Source organism: Mastomys coucha, unplaced genomic scaffold (genome assembly GCF_008632895.1).
Source record: "Mastomys coucha isolate ucsf_1 unplaced genomic scaffold, UCSF_Mcou_1 pScaffold21, whole genome shotgun sequence".
In the NCBI taxonomy this organism is placed as follows: domain Eukaryota; kingdom Metazoa; phylum Chordata; class Mammalia; order Rodentia; family Muridae; genus Mastomys; species Mastomys coucha.
The window spans coordinates 107,556,780-107,579,614 of NW_022196904.1; the positions used below are offsets into that span (position 1 = coordinate 107,556,780).

At 44.5% G+C, this 22,835-nt stretch overlaps 1 protein-coding gene across 1 annotated transcript in view; it reads left to right on the forward strand.

Annotated features, from left to right (window-relative positions):
- The window catches only part of Tmc5 (transmembrane channel like 5), an 82,025-nt gene that overhangs the window by 4,161 nt on the left and 55,029 nt on the right, over window positions 1-22,835 (forward strand). Inside the window, exon 3 of the mRNA XM_031388044.1 lies at window positions 19,103-19,914. Coding sequence (XP_031243904.1) covers window positions 19,178-19,914 — 737 coding nt within the window. The 5' untranslated portion in view covers window positions 19,103-19,177. The remainder of the gene's footprint in view (window positions 1-19,102; window positions 19,915-22,835) is intronic.

The following is a 22,835-nucleotide window of genomic DNA, read 5'->3' on the forward strand; positions in this document are numbered from 1 at the left end:
GTGTGTATTGGGACAGAGATAGGCCCTCGCTATCCTGGAACTCTATATATAGATCCGACTGGCTTCGAATTCACAGAGATGCGCCTGCCTCTGCCTCCCAAGTGCTGGGATTAAAGGCTTGTGCCACCATGTCCGGCAGTCATTTTTCTCGTAGTTGTGACAAACTGCCTGACAGAAGCAGGTTGAGAAGGGAGAGTTTATTTTGGCTCACACTCTGAGGGGATGGCTCATCAGAGTGGGAAAAATCTTGGCAGCAAAAGCCTTTGACAGCTGATGACATTACACCCACTTAAAGCAGAAATGATAAAGGCTGCCACTCAGCTCTGCTCCCTGGATTCAGTGTGGAACTCCAGCCCAGCCAGTGGGATAGTGCCTCCCACAGTTAGGGATTCAGCCAGTGGGATAGTGCCTCCCACAGTTAGGGATTCAGCCAGTGGGATAGTGCCTCCCACAGTTAGGGTGAGTCTGCCCACCTCTGCTAACCCACTCTAGAACCTGCTTCTCAGACCTGCCCAGAGGTTTGTCTCCCAAGTGATTCTAGGTCCCATTAGGTTGATAAATGAGCATAACAATTACACACAGTGCACTGAAGCACACCTACCCTCACACAAGCGCGCTCTCGCACACACACACACACACACACACACATGCATTCTCTTGGACACTCACACACATATGTGCATTCAAGCACACACCACACACACACACACACACACACACACACACACACAACATTGAAGTCTGTCAGACAATGGTTCCAACACCCCACCTCCACATGGGCACCTCCACATTTTGATCAAAGTTCTCTTCCAGTTTCACTCTCAGGCACTCTAGCCACCGCCTTCATGTACTGTGGCAGTTAAATGTTTTATGTTTCTTGAATGTTGGGAAAACAGTTTTCTCCTGTGCTTCTTCCTGCTGAGGTTGTGGTGGGTGTCACTCCAAAAGTAGACACCGGTGGACTCCCATAAAGAAATCTTCCTTGCAGTCAGCAATGGAGCTGGCGGAGACTGCAAAGAAGGAAACAGCAAGTGCCATGGGGCCCCGAACTGGTGTGTATTCAGGGCACCTGCCGGAGATTTCGGTTTACCTTGTGACAAGAGAGGAAAGAAGTGCTCCCTGGGAGGGTCAGAGTTTGTGCAAGGCCTTCGGGATTTAGGCTAGGTGCCAGGCCCAGCTTCCTCCAGTGTTTTGGTAACTGACTAAACACCTTTGTCCATGTTTGAGTGCTCTTGAGGTCATGGCTTGTGGACACAGAGGAGCAAGGCACAAAGAAACTTGGGCTCTGAGAAGTCCAAACTCACATTATGTCTCAACAGAGAGACCCCTAGGTTTGGTAGTACAAGGCTTTTCAGGACTGGCCAGTTCTATTTTAGCTGGCCCATAGTTGAATTAAATTCCAGTATTTTCTACCTAGAGTTAGTGCAACATCCCCAGGTTAAGGGCTCAGTCCCATAGGATACCACAATTCAGATGCAAGTGACTAATCCAGGCTTCAGGGTTTATGTTTGTTTGTTTGTTTTGTTTTTTAAAAGATTTATTTATTTTATTTATATGAGTAACTGTAGCTGTCTTCAGACACACCAGCAGAGTGCATCAGATCCCATTACAGATGATTGTGAGCCACCATGTGGTTGCTGGGAATTGAACTCAGGACCTCTGGTGGAGGAAGTCAGTGCTCTTAACTGCTGAGCCATCTCTCCAGCCCCTAGGCTTCTGTTAAAATGCAAAATTACTGTGAGTTTATTTGATATACAGTGAGTTTACTTGATATATATATATATATATATATATTTTCAAATCACATTTATTTGTACTGTGACACACATGTGGAGGTCAGAGGACCAGAGGACAACTTTTGGGAGTTGGTTCTCTCCTTCTACCTTGTGAGTCCTAGGGATTGAACTCAGGTCATCTTGCTTGGTGGCATGCTCCTTTATGCACTGAACCATCTTACCTGTCTCCCATCCCCCTTTAAGATAGGGTTTTATGTCCAGTGTGGCGGCAAATGCCTTTGATCCCAGCACTCAGAAGGCAGGTGCATCTCTGCGAGTTCAAGGCCAGCCTGGTCTACAAAGCAAACCCAGGACAGCCAGGGATATTTCACAGAGAAACCCTGTCTCAGACAACAAACAAAATAGGGTCTTGCTATGTGGTTTAGCCTGGCCTTGAACTGGTCTATGTGGCCCTCCTATCTCATTCTCTTGAGTACCAGTACCACAGGTCTACACCACCACCATACCTGATTAAAATACACAATGCAGTAAGTTGCCAGTGTCTTCTTGGTGTTTTTATCTTTTTTGCTGTATTATCTGTGTAGTGCAGGCCTAGCCTGTAGCTGGTTAACGCTGGACCACTAAGCAACTTCCCCATCTTTGAATGATCTTCACTGACTTGTGTTTGTGATTTTAGAAGCAGGCAACACCCCAGTTTTGATTAGCTGAGTGCATGATAACCAGAAAAAGGTTAAGAGAGCCAGAAAAGGAACAAAAGCAATTGATTGTTTAGTGGTTCTAAGTTACTTTCCCTAAAAGGGTTGAAGCAGAGGGGGCTTTCCTGTCCTGTTGGCTGAAAGCGGCTTATTGGGGAATTGGCTATCACCTCTCCTGATTTTTTAGAAGATAAAACAATGAAGTTTTGACTTAATGATATGAAACTTTGGTCTGAATGAATCCATGATGGTTTATTCTGTGGGGCCTGGTACACAGCCTCATTTAAGTTTTATTTAACATTAGAAAACTTTTTTTTGTGGTCAGTTTCTGTGTGTGTGTGTGTGTGTGTGTGTGTGTGTGTCTGTCTGTCTGTCTGTCTGTCTGTCTGTCTCTGTCTCTCTCTATAAAAGTAACTTTTATTCACCCGATGTAGTTGTCATCTTGGAGGCTTACTGCTGAATTAGCTCACCTTATCTAGTTCTGCCTGAATTCTGGCTGGCTGGTTCAACTCAGCTATTCTGGCTCAAACTCCTCTCCAAGCTGACTGATCCAACCTGGCTTCTCTCAGCTTCTCACTGTGCTGTCCTTGGCCTCAAACTAACTCTGGCAATTAGTTCTAATCTTCTGGCTCCTTCTTATTCTCTGGCTTCAACTGCCTCTGCTGCCCTGCTCTGAACTGCACGAATGAACTCAACTCCACTGCACTGCACTCCCTGCACTGACTCCTGACTGACCTCCTTCCCTGCGCTGCTCTTGAGAGAGTTTGGTTTATCCTATCTGACTCATTTATCTGACTCATTCTGTCAGATCTTTCTCTGATTTGTCACTTTGTCTGGCCCTCAATTAGATGTCACTTTCAAACATGGCTGCTTCCTTCTACAAACTAATTTTACCTTAAAGGTTTATAAGGGCATGTCTGTATTCCAGCCAGATCACAGCTTTGCCAGAGCAGCCATGTTGCTGGATTAAAATTAAACTTCTTCCTCCTCCTCCTCCTCCTCATCCTCCTTCTCCTCTTCCTTCTCTTCCTCCTCCTCCTCTTCCTACTCTTCCTCCTCTTCTTCCTCCTCCTCTTCCTACTCTTCCTCCTCCTCTTCCTCCTCTTCCTCCTCCTCCTCCTTCTCCTCTTCCTCCTCCTCCTCTTCCTACTCTTCCTCCTCCTCCTCTTCCTACTCTTCCTCCTCCTCCTCTTCCTACTCTTCCTCCTCCTCCTCCTCTTCCTCCTCCTCCTCCTTTTCCTCCTCCTCCTCCTCTTCCTCCTCCTCCTCCTCTTCCTCCTCCTCCTCCTCTTCCTCCTCCCCCCTCTCTCTGTGACATATGTGTATGCTTTTGAGGGACAGAAGTGGACTCACTGTCATGCATATGATTTTTTCCACGGGTGCTGAGGATCCAGACTCAGGTCTTCACACTTGTGAAGAAGCAGTTTACTGACTGCACATCCCGAGAGCTTTGATGCTGAACCTCCCTGACCTTCCTTCTACTCCTTCAATGGTTTAGTCACTTGCTGAAATTGCTTACACAACTCAGGGAAACACTTACTTTTATTTATATGTTTATTGTCATGGTTATGAAAAACCTTCTTATCAGCAACCAGATGAAGAGGACACAGGGTGAGGTGTTTAGGGCAGGCACTCCTCTCTCTCCCGGGGGACGAATGGCACCAGTCAAGTATGCTGCCCAACCAGTGCCTGATGTGTTGAGCCCGTAAGTTCCTGGAACCCCCGAGTTAAGGGAGTGGTGTGAAGTTTTCACTGCATGAGCATGATCTGGTGATCCTACCACCTGCAGCCTGTGTCCTCATCTAGGACAACAGGGGTGAGGCTGAAAGCTCTAAGCTGCTGCCCTGTCATCCCAAGAGTCATCATCGCACTAGAGTGAAACAGAAAGTTTCTGAGCATGAGTCGCTCTACCAGGAACTTTGTTCAGAGGCCATATAGTACCTTCATTATTATTATTATTATTATTATTATTATTATTATTATTATTATTATTATTATTATTTTAAAATTAATTTTATAGTGTTAGGATTCAAACCCAGGGCCACGAGCATGCTAGGTTAATGTTCTACAGAGCAGCTACAGCCCCAGACCTGAAGTTTAAAGTTTAGATTGAAAGACTCCAGGGTTGGAGAGATGGCTCAGAGTTAAGGGCACTGGCTGTTCTTCCAGAGGACCCAGGTTCAATTCCCAGTACCCACATGTCAGCTTGCAACTGTCTGTTACTCCAGTTTAAGAGTATCTAACACTCGCCTACAGATAATATGTACAGGCAAAACCACCAACACTCATAGAAATAAACAAACAAGTGAAAAGGAATCACTTAAAATTTTAAAAATTGAGTTTAAAAAAAAAAAAGGAAGAAAGGAAAAGAGAGAATTCCCACGATCTCTATTGCTCCAGAAATTGTAAGGCTCTAGGGAGCTCCCTGTATATGGCCTCTCTTCACTTCTTCAAAGAGGGTAACTTTACGATTACGACTAATCATTTTTCGTTCTGACTCTGTATCTCTCAGCTTTTTCCTGGTTATCAAGCCTATCTCCCCTCAGCACGTTAGAATAGGAATTCTTTTTTTTTTTTTAAGACTTATTTATTTATTATATGTAAGTACACTGTAGCTGTCTTCAGACACACCAGAAGAAGGCATCAGATCTCATTACGGATGGTTGTGAGCCACCATGTGGTTGTTGGGATTTGAACTCAGGACCTTTGGAAGAGCAGTCAATGCTCTTAACCACTGAGCTATCTCTCCAGCCCCTAGAATAGGTGTTCTGTTTTTACAAAATTCGATGGAACTTGATTCTAGAATCGCAAATAGAAATCAGTGAAATTCATTCAAAGACTGGAGAAGGGGCTAAGTGGGCAAGTGCTTGCCCAGCATGCTTGAGGTTCCTATAACAAGACATGGGTGGAAGACAGAAGACCAGCAAACATGGCCACAAGCAAGGCTCTGGCGATGCACACCTAAGGGAAGCAGGGTCCACTCCAGTTCACAGTGCTGGAGACCCTGACGGGACTGATGCAGCAGCCCAGTTCCCTCCATGGCTTCCTGTCAGACCCAAGTGTCACTTGTCCCCGTCTTTGATGGGATTGGCTGTTTTGTCATTTCTGCCTGTCCGTAGGTTCTTTGTGTCCTTTTGAGACTAGATGCCTCTATTTCAGGCTAGCCTTAAATTCTGCATCCTCATGTTTCAGCTTCCAGAGTCCTGGGATTACAGGTACCTGCCATCACGTCCCTCCCTTGAGATCTTTGTGTACTTTTGCTGTGTCTAATGGGATGTCCTTCATGGGTTTGCACCTGACTTTTTGTTTTCTAGCTTCCGACTCTTTCTCACTTGCAAGCTAAACTCATGAATGAAACATCTTGTATTCATTTTTTATTCATAAAACATAAATACCTTTCAAGAATTAAATGCATGTCTTGGAATCTATCACTAGATTGTCTTGGCCTGTTAGCTCCCAATAATGACACAGAAATTTTTTATTTATTTGTGAATGCTTAGGCCTTATGACTTAGGCTTGTTCCCAACACTCATGTAACTTAGTAACCCCATCTAAAGTAACCCACCTTTTCCATGTGGCCCGTTACCTCTCATTCAGTCCATATATCTGGCTTTCTCCATGTCTAGTTGGTGAACCCCCTCCTCCCCCTGCTGTCACCTGATTCTTTCTCAGAGTTTATATACTTTCTTTTTTTCTTTTCTTCTTTTTCTTTTCTTTCTTTCTTTCTTTCTTTTTTTTTCAAGACAGGGTTTCTTTGTTTAGCCCTGGCTGCCCTGGAACTTACTCTATAGACCAGGCTGGCCTCGAACTCAGAAATCCCCCTACCTCTGTCTCCCAAGTGCTGGGATTAAAGGCATGCACCACCACCGCCCAGCTTTTTCCAGAGTTTCTATCTCTGGCTGGAAGTCCTGCCTTTCCTCTCCTGCCTCAGCCATGGGCTATCAGATTTTTATTAGACCAGTCAAAAGGGGATGGAAAAGAATGTTTAAAAATAACAATACCAAAGTCTAGACAGTATGCAGCACTCAGCTGGCACAGAAATCAACCCTTGAATAATATGAAGACAGTCTTTACACAGTGCACAAGAAGATTATCCCAACAGAAAACTCAATTAATTACTTTAAGAATGAAAACTACTTTTAAAAAGTAAGGCATAACCATTTTTGCTAGAGAGTATTTAATTCATTAAATATTTATTTTTTTGTCCATTTGCCACAGCACACGTGTGGAGGTCAGAGGTTTACTTGGAGGAGTCAGATCTCCTTTTCTTTCTTTTTTTTTTTTTTTGGTTTTTCAAAACAGGGTTTTTCTGGATTGCCCTAGCTGTCCTGGAACTCACTTTGTAGACCAAGCTGGCCTCAAACTCAGAAATCCTCCTGCCTCTGCCTCAGATCTCCTTTTCAACCACATGAGTTCTGGAGCTGGAACTCAGGTTGTCAGGCTTGGTGGTTAACAAAGGTAACTTTCCTCACCCAGTCATCTCCACAGGCCCTTGTAGTTTCATCTCCCCCTCCCAATCTGGACACCTTAGCACTGAAACCATAGCCGTCGTTTCCAGGGGTGGGGTGGGGTGGGGAGTGCTGAACACTGGCAACATCCAGGTCTGACTCAAAGGCAGAAATGCTCTCTGAAAAAAACCCACAGATCTTGCATTTGCAAATATTTAATTACCAGGAAGTGTTTGCATGCGAGTACCGGTCTCGTTTGCAGCTGCTGTTTGAAGGTTGTTTATGTTATGGACGTTTCCTAACTCTAAGCTGAAGGCGTTCAGAGTGTTTGAGATGGGTGCTGAGGTCCCGCAGTCTAAGTACCCATCATTTGTATACCGACCAAAGTACCCACACAGGCACAGGCCCATTGAAAAACATGGAACAAGAATGGAAACCTCTGTTGTCGTGCATGAGTCTGAATGACAGATGGCCAGGCATCTGGGCCACACCCTCAGAAATATGGCCATCGCTACCCTCTGTGTTAGCAGTTATTTTTCCCTATGGCAGTCCTGGGGAATGAAGCCGGGCATTCGTACACACACACTGCACACATGCACTAGGCAAACGCTTGCCCACGAGTTCCAGAAGTGCATAGTGAGAGTCCATCAAGATGATACGCCTGGTAAGGAGGGATTGTGACAGCAGCTGGATTGTCTACTCGGCAGAATCTAGGATATCCTAGGAAACAAAGGTATCTGCATGTTAGTGAAGAAGTTTCTAGGTTTGGTTAGTTGAGGTGGGAAGACCCAGGATAAATGTGGGCAGCACCTTTCCACAGAACCTTGGACTGCCCGAGAAGAAGAAAGGGAAGCTGAGCGCTAGCATTCCTCGCTCTCTGTTTCCCTGCACTTGTGACCAGGTGCCTCATTCTCCTGACCCCGTGGCTTTCCCCGCTGTGCTGTGTGGGTTTTCCGGAGCTGGGAGCCAAAACATAAACCCTTCCTTCCTTAAGTAGCTTTTGTCAGGTATTTTATTGGAGCAACAAGAAAATAACTAATACACTTGTTTATCCCTGATTCCTTTTCTCCACCCTCCTCCCTCCACCTTCCCTCCTCCTTTCTTTTCTATCTCCTCCCCCTTTTTTCATTTTCCTTCCTTCCTTCCTTCCTTCCTTCCTTCCTTCCTTTCTTTTTTCCTTCCTTCCTTCTTAACTTCCATCCTTCCTATGCCTCCTTTCTTTCTGACAGGGTTTCACTATGTAGCCCAGGCTAACCTTGAACTCACTAACGATGCTCTTCCTGCCTCAGCCTCCTGAGAGTTAGGATTAGAAGTGAATCCAGCTGAATTCTTCTCTTTACATTCCTTTTCCTCTCTCCTTTTTATCATTTTGGTCCTGTTCTTACCACACATGCTATCTATTTATTTATCACTTCCTAGACTCATTTTAATAGAACTCCTCCTGTGTGTGTGGAATGGAGATGGAACTCGGGGCTGTGATCATGCTGGGCTCTGCAGCTGAGGTCTACCCTGAGCCTGTAGAATGGCTAACTGAGGTGCCTACTGACATATCAAGGTGGACTCTGGCCACCAGATTCTCCCAGCATTCCTCAGTGCCCACCTGTTTGTTACAAGCTCCTCCTGGTTGACATATCCTGCCCTCTGCCCTAATCTTCTCCAGTCCAAAGGTTGGGCTGGACCTTCCCTTCCCCCAGCTGCTCTTCCCTATATAATCCATTTGGGTTACTTGGTCCTTTTTGGCTGTTTTGGTCTCTTGGCCTCTTGTTTTCTTAGTCCTGGGCGTCTCGCTTGGTCTCCCAGCCTCTTGGCCTCACCGATCTCCCCTCCCTGTTACCCCACAAGGTCTGACTCTGGGCCATGTTCACTCTGGGCCCTTCCAGATGTCTCTGGCTGTGCTCTTCCTCACAGCTATTGCATGTTCTCTCCATCACCTAGGAGCAGAGGCGTCCTCCTTATTTCTTTTCTTTCTTCCTTGTCCCCTCCAGCCCCCTCATGCTTCATTTGGTACTAAGACCTCAGGAATGGCATAAATGAACTCCGGTAAGCTTTGTATGGATCATTTGTTTCTGCTGGCTTCTGCTGCCCACTGTATTTGGCCTCATTCCAAATTCAGAGTCTGCTTTGATATGCTAATAGGCAGCTCAGCCACTCGACCCAAGTTTTGAGATCCAATAGACTGCACAAGTGTACGCACGATGTTACAGGAAAATCTTTATTTTAGTGTGGCTCTTGGTGCTGTGGCTGGAACATGCCTTAAGCATGAGAGGCAAGTGCTTCTCAGCCACAGCTCTCACAGTTCTCACAGTTATAGACACATCCGATTTCTCAGAGTTTGAAGAAGGGAATAGTTCTTGAACTGTGCAGCACTCTGAATGAGCAAAGGTTTAGGAAAGTCCACCAGCAAGGGGCCAGATACTCTTAAAAATAAATAAATAAATAAATAAATAAATAAATAAATAAATAAGGAAAGAAGCACCCAGAAATAGTGAGGACGGTTCAAGTTCACATTTTGCTGTATTTGGATCAATCTGAGCAGTTTATAGTCTGTGACTAGCTGAACACTCAGCTGCTGGGGTTGGCAGAGGTGTGGCTACTGGTTAGAAGAATATGCTATCCAGTCAGGTTACAGCTTGCCTGCTCATTGTCTATGGAGACAGCTTAGGACCAGATTTAGTCGCACGGTTTCCATATTTCTATGCATGCATGTATTCAAGGAAAACAAAACCATAATATATTTATTAAAAGGTTTATTTCATTATTTATGAATGTGCATGTCTGTGTGTGGGCATGTGCCTGTTCTTGTGGGTATTCCAAGAAGCCAGAAGAGGAAGTTAGATCCCTGGAGCTGGAGTTGCAAAGCAGCCTGATGGGTGTGTGTGTGTGTGTGTGTGTGTGTGTGTGTGTGTGGTAAGAACAGAACTTGAGTACTCTGGAAGAGTAACCAGTGTTCTTAACTCTCAAGTTGCCTCTCTAGCTCCCCATATTTTACATTCTATTTAGACCATGCTGAGTGAAAGAAGCCAGTCTCCAAGGAATGTATACTATGGGCTCCGTATATACAACATTTTGGAAAAGGCGAAGCTATGTGAGCAGAGACCAGATCACTAGGGTAGATTGCTCTAGAGAGCAGTAACTCACAGTTTTGGGGTCATGGAACTGTTCTATGCTAATGATAAGAACACTGTGCTAGTTAGCTTCCTGCTACTCTAATGAATAGCCGAGCTGATCAGCTCACAAAGAGGAAAGGTTTATTTGGCTCATGGTTTTGGAAATTCCAGTCTGTTTACTGAACCTGTTGGTTTGGGCTCATGACCACTATCAAGATGAGGAGGCAAAAGAGAGGAAGAAACTGGAGGCCTAGTGTCTCCTGTGAGGGAATCTCCCCTCAGTGACTCAAGACCTCCTCTTGGGCTCCCCATCTCACAGGCTGCCCACAGCAGCACTCGTTGGTTGGGAAGCGAGCTTTGGATAGGCAGGCCTTTGGGGAGACACAGCCCGGAACAGCAAGCGCACATTAAAAACAAAAGTCACTGTATGCTAAAGTAAAAAGAAAATTCAGGGGGTACCCATGATCCAATTTACTGTTTATGCAGTGAAAACCAAACGAAACAAAAGACAAGCAAAAGGAACTCCCCCAAAACGGCTCTCACTTTAAAAAGGAAAACCGGAGTTTATTCTGGAGCCAAATTTGAATGGTCATATACTGGGAACATAAATTTAGGGTGTCCCAAATTCCATGTTCCAATTTGGAAGCAGTTTCATGATGTTTTATAGTTCTACAGAACAAAGAAGATCATGAGTCAAGCCAAGTTTAAAATACGTTGGTGCGTCCATCAGAGAGGTGGTTACAGCAGGATGGGAGTAGCTTTTCATACTTATCAGACACTATCTGATGACAGTCTTGGCTTTTAAGTTGGTGGAAACTAGTGGTCTAATAAATGAATAGATTCCAAAAGGTTTTTTAATTTATTCACCACAGGATGTTAGTTCTGACACGGATGTGGGCAAGAAATGGCTGCTCTGGGGGCATTAGAACTAGCCCAAGATAAGGTAGTTAGCCTCCAGGACTGAAGCATTCCAGTCACTTCAGTCTTGGCACGCACAGCTATGCTCCAGGAACCCCACATTACCATGTTTGGTCTTTACGAGGATGCGAGGGCTTCCTGCACTCAGGAGACACACTGCGGAGTTTGGATTCCGAGAGTCGAATGTTTGGCACCAAATTCTCCCAGCATGCAGTGTTTGCTGTGCTGATAAGTGAAGGGCTTTGGATGCTCATCCGTTTGTTTCACAGTATCTTCAAAGTCCCGTTGGGTTTCTTGGAATATAACCTTTTCCTAAGTCGGGAGTGTGTGTGTGTGTGTCGGGGGGGTGACTTTGGCCACACACTACGGCTTCAGGAAGTCTCTGAGCGTGCTGTTTCAGTCGGCCTTTGTTGGACAGGGCATCATGATGTAGACATAGGCGAAAGGATGCTGAAGACATCTTGGTAGACGTATAGATATTAATTAGAAAGACTTCAGCAGAAATGTGTTGCTTTTGTGTGTGCAACAACAGGAGGTTGATGCCAGGAACTCTTGCACTCTTTTCCCTTTATTTAATTCTTTGTGTGTGCTTGTATGTGTGTTGCACAAGTATGTGCCTACATTACTTAGGTATCATTCACCTTACTGTTTGAAACAGTCTCTCCAGCCTGGAGCTTGCCAAACAGGACTGGCTAGTGAGACCCGGGAATCCTGGGAATCCTGGGTCTCTGCCACTCCAAAAGCTATACCACCACACAAGGCAGGTTGTTGTTGTTGTTGTTTTCGAGACAGGGTGGCCCTGGCTGCCCTGGAACTCACTCTGTAGACCAGGCTGGCCTCGAACTCAGAAATCCACCTGCCTCTGCCTCCTAAGTGCTGGGACTAAAGGCGTGCACCACCACCGCCACCACCGCGGGGCCTTTTTTTTTTTTAAATTAAGTTATTTGTTTACTTTACATCCCAATCACAGCCTCTCCCTCCCTCTCCTCCTGGTCCCTCCCTCTCTCCTCCTGGTCCCTCCCTCTCGCCCCCTACCCTCCACCCCCTACGGGACTCATATGGTGGTTGTGGATTCCAGGCAGGTGCTTCATCAAGCCCTTACGCTCTCTCTATTGTGCCTAGGTAGAAGGAGGTACCATCCTGTTTTCAGCTGACTTTTTAAAAAATGATTTAAATATTATTTTGTTTCATGTGCACTGGTGTTTTGCCTGCATGTATGTGTGTATGAGGGTGTCAGATCCCCTAGAACTAGGAATTATGGACAGTTGTGAGCAGCCATGTGGGTGCTGGGCATTGAACCTGGATCCTTTGAAGGAGCAGCCAACTGAGCCCTCTCTACAGCCGCCCCCCTCCCCTCCCCCCCATCCTCCCATCAGCTTCACCCAGTCTTCTCTGGCTGCAGGTCGAGCGGAGATTGGGGCTGATCATCCAGTCAGTACTGTGGGCTTTTTACATTTCCCTTTTATTGTTGTGATGAATGGTTATTCGAATTCTTTTTTTTTTTTCTTCAGAAGCCTTAAATTGCACTTCTGAACCCCAGTGGGTGTGCCTGCTTGCCTATTAGATTTACTTGAAAGCCTTTGTCACGTGTCTGAGGTTTGCTGGAGAGAGGGAGGCAATCACAAAGTCAGCACATTCAACATTTTCCTCACCCCCCCCCCCCCCCCCCCCCCCCCCGCCCGCTTCCCCAGACAGCACACTCTGACAACTGAGGTTTCCACAAATGGCTTTCATTTTAAATGACTATAAATTGGGAAATTTCTTGTCTCATTCATTTACAATTATCATGTTTTCTGTCAAGAAAGTTTTTTTAAAAAAATTATTGTATTTTGTTTAGTTATTTTTTTTAAAACATATATAATTTTTCCTTGAGAATTTTGTGTAATATGTTTTGATCATATTTTTCCTTCCCCTGATCCCCGGCTCCTCTCAGATTCTCTCCCCTGTACTGAGAAGATGCCTGCAGTTGGAAGTGGGCAAGAAATCCAACCTCATTATACCAACGAAGTAGAGGCAGGGGATCTCTGTGAGCCTGAGGCCATCCTGGTCTACAGAAAGAGCTCCTGGACAGCCAGGAGTAGATTCTTCATGTTTTCACCATAAAGAAACAATTAGCATTTAAGATGACGGTATGCTGTTGCCCTAAATTAATCATTATCCCATGTACACACGACCTCAGACGTCACACTGAACCCAACGGCTATGTAAAATATGTTAGTCAACAAAGTAAATTAGTTTATAGAAGCCTGCTGTGTAGAATCTGTGACGTCAGCAATCCCCAGTGACATCTGCAGACCACATTTCATTGGGGACAATTCCTGTAACTGGGGACACAGTGAGAAAAGTAAGTGCTAAGAGACAAGCTTCCATGCAGCTGGATTTGTTGTTAATGGATTCTCCTTTCTGTGTAGGAAGGACAGATAAAAATATTTTTATTTTACATGTGTGGGTGTTTTGCCTGCACGTATGTCTGGATAACATGCGCATGCTGTGAACTGGATTCCTTGGAACTGGAGTTACAGATGTTTGAGCAGCCAAGGGTGCTGGCAATCAAACCCAGGCCTCCTGCAAAAGCATAAGATGCTCTTTTGGGGGTGGGGGGGTGGGAGGTTCAAGACAGGGTTTCTCTGTGTAGCCCTGGCTGTCCTGGAACTCACTCTGTAGACCAGGCTGGCCTTGAATTCAGAAATCCGCCTGCCTCTGCCTCCCAAGTGCTGGGATGCACTTAACCACTGAGCCACTTCTTTAATATTCTCTTTACAAACGATTTTTTTAAAAAACTTTTATTGCATGATTTCAATTTATCTGAATTTGTTAACATTTAAGAACATATTTGAAGTAAATAGAATTAAATCACATTCTTGTTTCCCTTTTGTACCCTGCTCCTCCCAGAGACCCCCTTCAATACTTACAATATCTTTTTTTGTCATATTCTTTAAAATTTATAAAACATTATAAAATGAGTATTTATAAAACAATAAAAATGAGTAGTATAAAAGTTGTTTGATATAAAACAACAATCAATTGAACAGTTTTATGTAGATGCTCGTCTACAGCAATAGTGAAAATACATTTTTCTCAATATAAATTTTAAATAACTCCAAACATATTAACTGTATACTTCAAAATAATACATCACTACTAGTATTTTCTTAAATGAACATAAATATATAAAGTCTTTTTGTTTGTTTTGTATTTAGTAGAGTTTAAAATCTTGGCTCTTACTGTTTACAAAGGATTTTTATTGGCACATATTCATTGTCCTCAGTGATAGATAGATTTGGTAAGGTATTTTTATAGAATATATCATGTACATTTACCATATTCACCACCACATCCTCCTTTTTCTCCCTGATCTTCCCTCTAAACCCTTTTATTCCCCCAGTCTTGCTTTTACTTCCATGCGGGGGGGGGGGGGGGGGGAAGGGGAGTCGTTTTGTGTATCTCCATAAAACCCAAAATCTAAAAATGAGAGAAAATGTGATTATCTATCTGTCTGTATATCTGTCTGTCTGTCTGTCTCTCTGTCTGTCTATCGAGAAAGGCTCTCATTATGTAGCCCTGACTGGCTTAGAACTTGCTATGTAGACTAGGTTGGCCTCAACCTCACAGAGACCCTCTTGCCTCTGCCTCCTAAGTACTGGAATTAAAGGCATGCATTACTATGCCTGAGTTTATTTTCTTTTTAATTACTTAACTAACTAATTAATTGATTAGGCCTTTGAGAAAGTCTCTCTCTCTACAGAGCCCTGGCTATCCTGGAACTCACTATGTAAACCAGGCTATCCTAGAACTCTCAGAGATCCACCTACCTTTGCCGCCTGAGTACTGGAATTAAAGACATACATTGCCATACCTGAATATTTTCTTTCTCAAAAAAATACTTTTTAATGTACATAAGTGCTTTGCCTGCATGCATGAATGTGCACCAGATGTATGCCTGGTGCCAACAGAAGCCAGAAAGAGAATATTAGATCCTTTGGAACTGGAGTTATAGGTGATTGTGAGCTACCATGTAAGTCTTGGGACCTGAACCTAGATCCTCTGGAAGAGCAGCAAGTACAGTTAACCACTGAGCTATCTCTCTAGCCCAGTGATATTTCTTTTGAGTCTGACTTCTTTTGCTTAATATGATAATCTCTGGTGGTTAGCATAATTTCATTCTTCATCAAGGCTGCATTCTCACATCAGTGACCTGGAGGGGACCCTGGTGTCTCTTCAACTTTAGGCTCCTGGGGTTGACAGTCTCTGAGTGCTTTTTATGCGACCTTGGCTGCTGGCTTCGCCCTGTTATCTGATCCTTCTAGAAGGATTCTCATAACACTTGTTCAGAGACTGGTCCTCAGCGGCACAGCGGCCTTGCCAAGCCGGCTTGCTTTCTGCTCACCCACAGCGAGTATCATGTAACCTACACTGATTTCCTTGTATTCTGGACACTTATTTCCTTGTAGTCTGGGCTAATAAGAAGCTTAAAGCAATGTTTAGCTCTAGGCTGGGCAAGGTGTTACATACCTGTATTTCTATCACTCAGGAAGTAGGGGCAGGAGGATCAGGAGTTCAAGTCTAGGCTTGGCGACATACTCTCTAGAGGTCAGCCTGGATTATGTAAGACCCTATCTTACAAAACACCAAACAGTTCTCTCTTATTGTCACTATGACAACCTAAGGATTGTGTGGGACTGTTTCTTCTCCTGCCTGTTACAAGGCACTACCTGTTTCTTTGATCATATTCTGGTCTAGTCCTAAGTCTTCCAGAAGTTGCCCAGCTCCATTACACATACACACAGTACCCACTAGGAACTTTTGAAGGCTGATAGAGATGGTTGCTAGGATATTATTGTTGATGTTAGGTGGGTGCACAGACAGACTCAACAGAGCCTAAGGGCCTTGTCCCACCACACAGCCAACATATGGAAGCCAGAGTCCTTTTGACCTGGCACCAAGTGCTGGGCTTCCTATCCACTTTCACTTTGAATCACTTTAGTATTTAATCTCTCTCATCTTTTTTTTCCTTTCTTCTCTTTCCTTCCTTTCTTCTTCCTTCCTTCCTCTCTCACTCTCCCTTCTTTCCTTCTTTCCTTCCTTCCTTTCTCTCGCTCTTCCTTTTCTTCCTTCCTTTTCTTTGTTTCTCTCTCTCTCTCTCTCTCTCTCTCTCTTCCTTCCTTTCTTTCATTCTTTCTCCTTTTGAGATAGTTTCGCTGGATAGCCAAGGCTGGCCTCAAACTCACAATGTAGCCCAGGCTAGCCTGAAGCTTGTGATTTTCCTGCCTCTGCAACCATACTAAGAGTCATAGTCCCCAGCTTCCCTTTTTGTTTTCAGTTAGGAATAATGTATCGGCAAATACATATATAGGTCTTAAGTGTACAACTTGAGTGTTTACACACACATATCTATACTTCTAGTAGGCATCTCCCACCCAAGAGTAAGATCATAACCCAGCACTCATAGAAAGTCCTAACTCATCTCTTTCCTTCTCCGCATCCACTATTAAGACAAAAATCATCACGTGTTACTAACCTGATCTTGAACTGGGATGAGTTTAGACAGTATAAGCTTGTTTATGTTAACTCGGTTATCTGTCAGAATCATCCATGCTACTTCATGTAGCAAAGGTTCAGCCTTTGTTATCACTGTATAGCATTTCATGCTATGAGGATACCATAATTCATTTCCTTGTTCTGCTCTGGAATGACACCTGAGTTGTTTCCAATCTTGGGGTGCCTTGATAAGTTTCTGTGAAGGTCACATGACTTGTCATCTTTTGATGGGTATGCTTATTTCTCTTGGGCTGGTCTACGTAGGTCTGTTTTTATTTCCTGAATGTATGTACTAGGCCTTCTTTGGCTTTGCTGGATGTAAGACCTTGGTTTTATGTAGACTCTGGCATTCCGTAGCAAGATCTGGTAATTTCTACAAGGAAAGAAATGAACTCCAAACCATGTTAGGAAAAATAATTTGCAGCGAAACACAGCATTGGGTCTTTATAGCACCACAGGGTGTGCAATGTCACCATTTGCAAAGGTCATATTGTCATGAAGAGTCTTCTGTTCCATCAACAATTAGCAACCAAATTCCAAACTATGTCAAACCGGGACTATGACGACACAGGCACAGAGTGGTCATCTCCCTTCAGGCATGACTGTATCTAGGGGCTATGTCTATCACCAACACTCCTTTCTACAAATCTCTTGTCTCTGCCCTCTCCCTATGGGTAACGTATAGGCAAACCTATTAGCAACTAGTGGAAGCTTCAGGCTTAAGCTTCCTGGATACAATTTCAGACAAACAAACAAAACTCAGGATTGATTCTTGTCAGCTCTGCTGGGTGATATGCCCTCACCTGGTCACTGTGCCCTGGAGGAAAAGAATCCCAATCAGGTCCAGCCCACGGGGGCTCCCAATAGGGAGGGATCCTATCCAAGGAGACATGTTTCCACAACAGTGAGAAATGGATGCCAGGAAGGGAGAGAAGGCGGGTAAGCTGACTCCCATGGTGCTGAGCTACCTGGAATCGAGTTGGCCCATGAACTTTCTGAAGACATAGCTGAGTGCAGAAAGTTAATATTTTCTTAAGCTTTAGTTATTCAAAGCCTAACCCATGTCATTTACACAGAGATAAAGTAGTCTAAGTTGGCCAAGCTCTACCGTCTTCCACTTCCTTCTTCAAAAGTATCTCCATTTACCTAACCATTCAGGCCTGAAACTGCAAAGATGTTTGAGTTTTACTTTCCTTATTTCCCGCTCTGGGCTAGGCAACAAACCCTATTGACTCTTCCTGTTGACTTTCTCCTTTGCGTATTATTTTCTCCTCCACCCACACTGATACCACTCCAGGCTGAGCTTTTAACCTCCTTGGAAGAGGGGCACCTTCTCCTCAGCAAGTCTAGGCTAGACCCCTTAGACCTAAGGGGGTACATGAGCCCAGTCAAGACCGGAACCCTGTGGGCAAGGGGATGGTGGGTTCTGATTCGTCATGCTGGGTCACGTGATCGCTATGGTTCGGTAGGTCGGTGCAGTTTCTGTACCATCTGCAGTAAGCGGCAATGGGAGGATTTCCTGGGGGGGAAATCAAGGCATTGATGCCAGAGAAGGGAAACGGACAGCAGAGCACATCTCCAGGCCATCCAAAGAAAACCTTAGCACTTGACTGGAGGGTGCGCCCCATTTGAAGAGTTCCCAGGACTGATAAAGTCACATTTTCAAACAGAAAGGAATCCTAGCCAGTGTCCTTACTCGAGTCTTCTTCTCATCTTCATAAGTGATTCTTTTTTTGTTCACTCATGTGGATTTGTGCTTTTAACCCTAGAAACAGAGCAATCAAAGTGTTCAAGGTTGAATGTGGTGGCCACTCCTGTAATTTCAACATTTGAGAGGCTGGAGCAGGAGGATTGTGAGCTCCAGATCAGAGTGGGCGCCACCGTGAGACCTTGTTTCAGACAAACTAGAGAAGAAACAGCTCAAAGATGATCTGTTTCCTTGGGCTAGGGCACAGCTCAACTGTTAGAGCGTTTGTCTAGTGTGCAGGAAGCCCAGCACGGCTTACGCCAGGCATGGGAGCATGTCTGTAATCCTTGAACTTGGGGTCAAGTTCGAGGTCATTCTCCGGTACATAGTAAGCTCAAGGCCAGCCTGGGCTATGTGTGACTCTGCCTCAAAAAAAATTTTTTTTGTTCTTTCTGAGCTTTGGTTCATGTCTCTTCTCTCCCCCTAGTCATGCAGATATATTCTGTAAGATATAACTGCTGCTGTAGGTATCAGCACGTTGAGAAAAGGCAGAGGTTTATTCTCTTCCCAACAGTAGTCTGTGCTGCTAGGATGGCTTTGCTTAGGGGAGTTGCTTACCACTCAACTCTCCATATGTTGTGCCATTGTCCCTACACAGAGCACTGTCAGTCTCATGATGCAAGACTGCTGTGCACCCAGCTCCATTCCAGCCCATAGAGGTAGAAAGTTGGGATACAGAGGAACGACTTCAGTCCTTCAACAGCATGCATGACCTTGAAGCTGTAGATAGTGCTCCTGCTGGCCTGCCATTGAGCGCTCTCATAGCTTTATTCTAGTTGTGGGGAGTCTGAAAAACTCAGTCATTGCTCCCGGAACCTGAGCACCTACTTATCAGAGAGTGGGAGACTGCAGACAATTTGTGCAGGGAAGGAAGAAAAATAGCTTACTTTTCCTTTCCATTTTGATTTTTCAGATTAATAAAAAGGTCCATGAGTTGCTACAGATAACGGGATGCTTTAACACAACCGGGTGAAGACTCTGCAGCATCATGTCATCCTTCCACAGGAATAGCAGCTACATGGAGGATGCTGACTACCCTGGTTATTCAGGGTCTCAAAACCACACACAGAACTATTTGAAAACTCAAGATTATCCGGAATTCCCAGGGTCTCTGGACAATCCAGGCTTCCACCCTCCCAGAAACAACCCGTATTCTTCGGACTCTAGAACAGATCCAGACTACCACCATGCCCTAGCGGAACCAGATTATCCTGGATCTCCGAGGAACACAGACTATCAGGATACCAGGAGCCACCCATTCTCTGCACATTCCAGAACCAGGCCAGACTATGAGTCTTCACTTGAGCCAGACTATAATGACTTCCAGAGTGAATCCTACCACACAGGTTTACCCATGGAGCCTGACTACCCCGGTTCTCAGCGTCATCCTGGTTTTGCAGGAGTCAGAAGAAGCAGTGTGAATTATACAGGCCCTAGAACCAATCTGGGCTATTTGGGATCTCTGGAAGAGCCAGACTACCCTGGAGCTCAGGGCAACTCATATCACTCTGGCCCCAGATCCCATTCCAACCAGCCAGGCTCCAGAAGAGATGCAGGTTATGCTGGGTCCAGAACCAGTTCCTACCCAGACGATTTTGGGGAACCTGATTATCCAGGTGCTGAGAATCAGCCAAACTCTCCCCATTTTTATGGAAAGCCAGACTATCCTGGGGCTGAAGAGGGTGATGGTTATAGTTCTTCCAGGTCCCTGGGAGTCATCAGGAGGTGAGTCCAAGTATATTCCCCCATTGGAGGCCCTCAGCATGCCAGTGGATGTCGGCCCAGTGGATTCAATTAGGGACACATATTCATCACCTTTGTGTGATTGTGTCTAAAAATGGCCAATGCAAACAACTTACAGGACGAGGCATTTGTTTCAGATCACAGAGTTCAAGCCATGGCGTCTTGGTCCCATGCTCTTGGGCAGAACATCATGGCCACAGGAATGTGTGGCAGAGGAGAGAGTTCATGTCCTGTAGACCAGGTAGCAAAGAGAGTGAGACCAGGTAGATGGTTGAAGGTCCAGAGACAAGACTCCATCCCTCAGTGACCCTCTTCCTCCACCCAGATCTCATCTCCCCAAACTTCCAGAAATTCCCAAAATAGTGTCACAGCTGAGGACTGAGCATTCAGCTCACTTGTCTGTGTGGGATAAAGGACTTTAGCATCTGCCATTTCTGGTCACTGTTATCAGGTACTGCTTTAGACTGTCACAGTGTTGGCTGGGTGCCCTAGCTGGGCCAACTCTGATTTTCCTGGGTTAACTTTTTCAAAGGTCATGTCAACAACAATACTTATTTCTTCGTTGAGTTTTTTGTTGTGCTAACCTATACCTTTTATCATGTGAAATTTTAACTCACACAGGTCTTATTTTACATGTACCACTTCCATTATAATATTTATAATTTGAGTATTTTGGTTTTTATTTTTTTTAAATAGCTGTCTTAGAAGTGATGATACATTCCTGGCATCTGAGCACTTTAGAAACTGAGGGAGGGGGATTGTGATATTAAGGCCTGACTGGGTTGCATAGTAATATCTTTTACAAAAAGAAGGAAGGAAGAAAGGGAGAGAGGGAGGGAGAGGAAAGGAAGGAGAGAGGACAAAAAGAAAGGAGGAAGGGGAGGGAAGAAGAAAGAAACAACAAGATCCCCGTGGCCTGCATTTGTGTCAGGGAACAAGGGCCCAGGACTTGGTGGGCAGCTCTCAGATAGATGCCTTCAGGACCGAAACAGTGGCCCACAGGAACAGGCCGCATGTGTTATCACCTCTGACTGTCTGAGTCACCATTCTGAGAGCCACCTTTGATCCCAGCAGTCCCGTTCTTTCCATATCTCATGGGTCCTCCTGTCCTATGAGCAAGGTTCTGCTTGCTCTCTTACAGACTGGGAGAAAGAAGTACAAGGTCAACAACAGAGCAAAGTGCCAGCCCCAGACCAGCTGGCCTTGCTCCTGTCCCTCTCCGATCTGTGCTCCAAGTCAGTTAACTGATTGCTTATTAAAATTACTCTGTTACCTGGAGTCCTTTAAAAATTGATATAACAGCCGGGCGGTGGTGGCGCATGCCTTTAATCCTAGCACTTGGGAGGCAGAGGCAGGTGGATTTCTGAGTTCAAAGCCAGCCTGGTCTACAGAGAGAGTTCCAGGAGAGCCAGGGCTACACAGAGAAACCCTGTCTTGAAAGCAAACAAACAAACAAACAAACAAACAAAAATGATATAACTAGGGCTAGAGAGATGGCTCAGCAGTTGAGAGCACTCACCACTCTTCCAAACGATGCAAGTTTGGTTCCCAGCACCCACATGATAGCTTGCAACCACCCGAAATCCAGTTCCAGGGGATATGACCTGTCACATGTGAGATATATATATATATATATATATATATATATGCATGTGTGTGTGTATACGCATATATATATATCACAAAATAAAGGAATAAAATAATATATACATATATATACATACATACACATGCAAACATATATATATATATATATATATATATATATATATATATATTTATAGCTTAGTTGGGTATGTGGATACATAGCTTAATCCCAGTGCTCAGGAGACAGAGGCAAGCAAATATCTGTGAGTCTGAAGATTGGGAGATAGACAGACAGACAGACAGACAGACAGACAGATAGAATAACAGGCTAACCAGAGCTATACAGTCATATCCTGTCTGAATAATAATAACAATAGTAATAATGATGATAATAATATAACGGGAAGCAGAAGAATCTAGACAAGTTTCAAGTCAGCCTGGGCTATGTGCTAGGACCCTACCTCAAAAAAATTAATAAAATAATAATAATAACAACAGTAATACAGCAATAGCAGCAGCAACAACAATAATAATACAAAAATAAAACAGATCTTGGCCCAAGCTCTGATACTACTGTCTAAGATGCAGTCTGTGTATTGATATATATATAAAACTGAACATTATTGCTGCAGGTTAACTGTTTTTTTCATTGTGTGTGTGTGTGTGCGCGCATGCACCTGTACTTGTGCATGACTTTGGGTATCTTCTCCTGGTCTCTCATTGAACTGGAAGCTCACTGTTTTGGCTAGGTTAGGATCAATGAGCTCCAAGGATCTACTTATTTCTGCCCTCCGATGCTGGGGTCATAACTCCCAGCTTTCCTGTGAGGCTGAAGATTCAAACTTAGCTCCTTATGCTTGCACACACACATTCTTGCCCTCTGTCACTTGGTTTTTACAGCATTTGTTACCCTGATGTTGCTGGATAGAGTGGGATTGTGTTAGTGAGACTTCCTGCCACTGTAATAAACAGACAAAAAACAAAAACTGACATAAACTAAATGAAAAAATATGTATCTTGACTTATAGTTTCAGAAGTTTCAGCCCATCATGAAGCCGATCAAGTAGAACACTTCATATCATAGTGACCAAGAGACAGACAGATGGGGAGAAAAAAAGAGAAAGGAAGAGGGGAGGGAGGAATGGGCAGAAGGAGGGAAGGAATATGTGAGAGGAAGGAGGAATGGGGAGAGAGGGGTGAGGAGAGAGACACTATGCATATACATTCAGGTGAATTTCTCTTGGTTCCCCTTTGATTCCTCTCCCCCCCTACAACCTCCTCCCCACACACACACTTCTGCCCTCATTAGGGAGGAT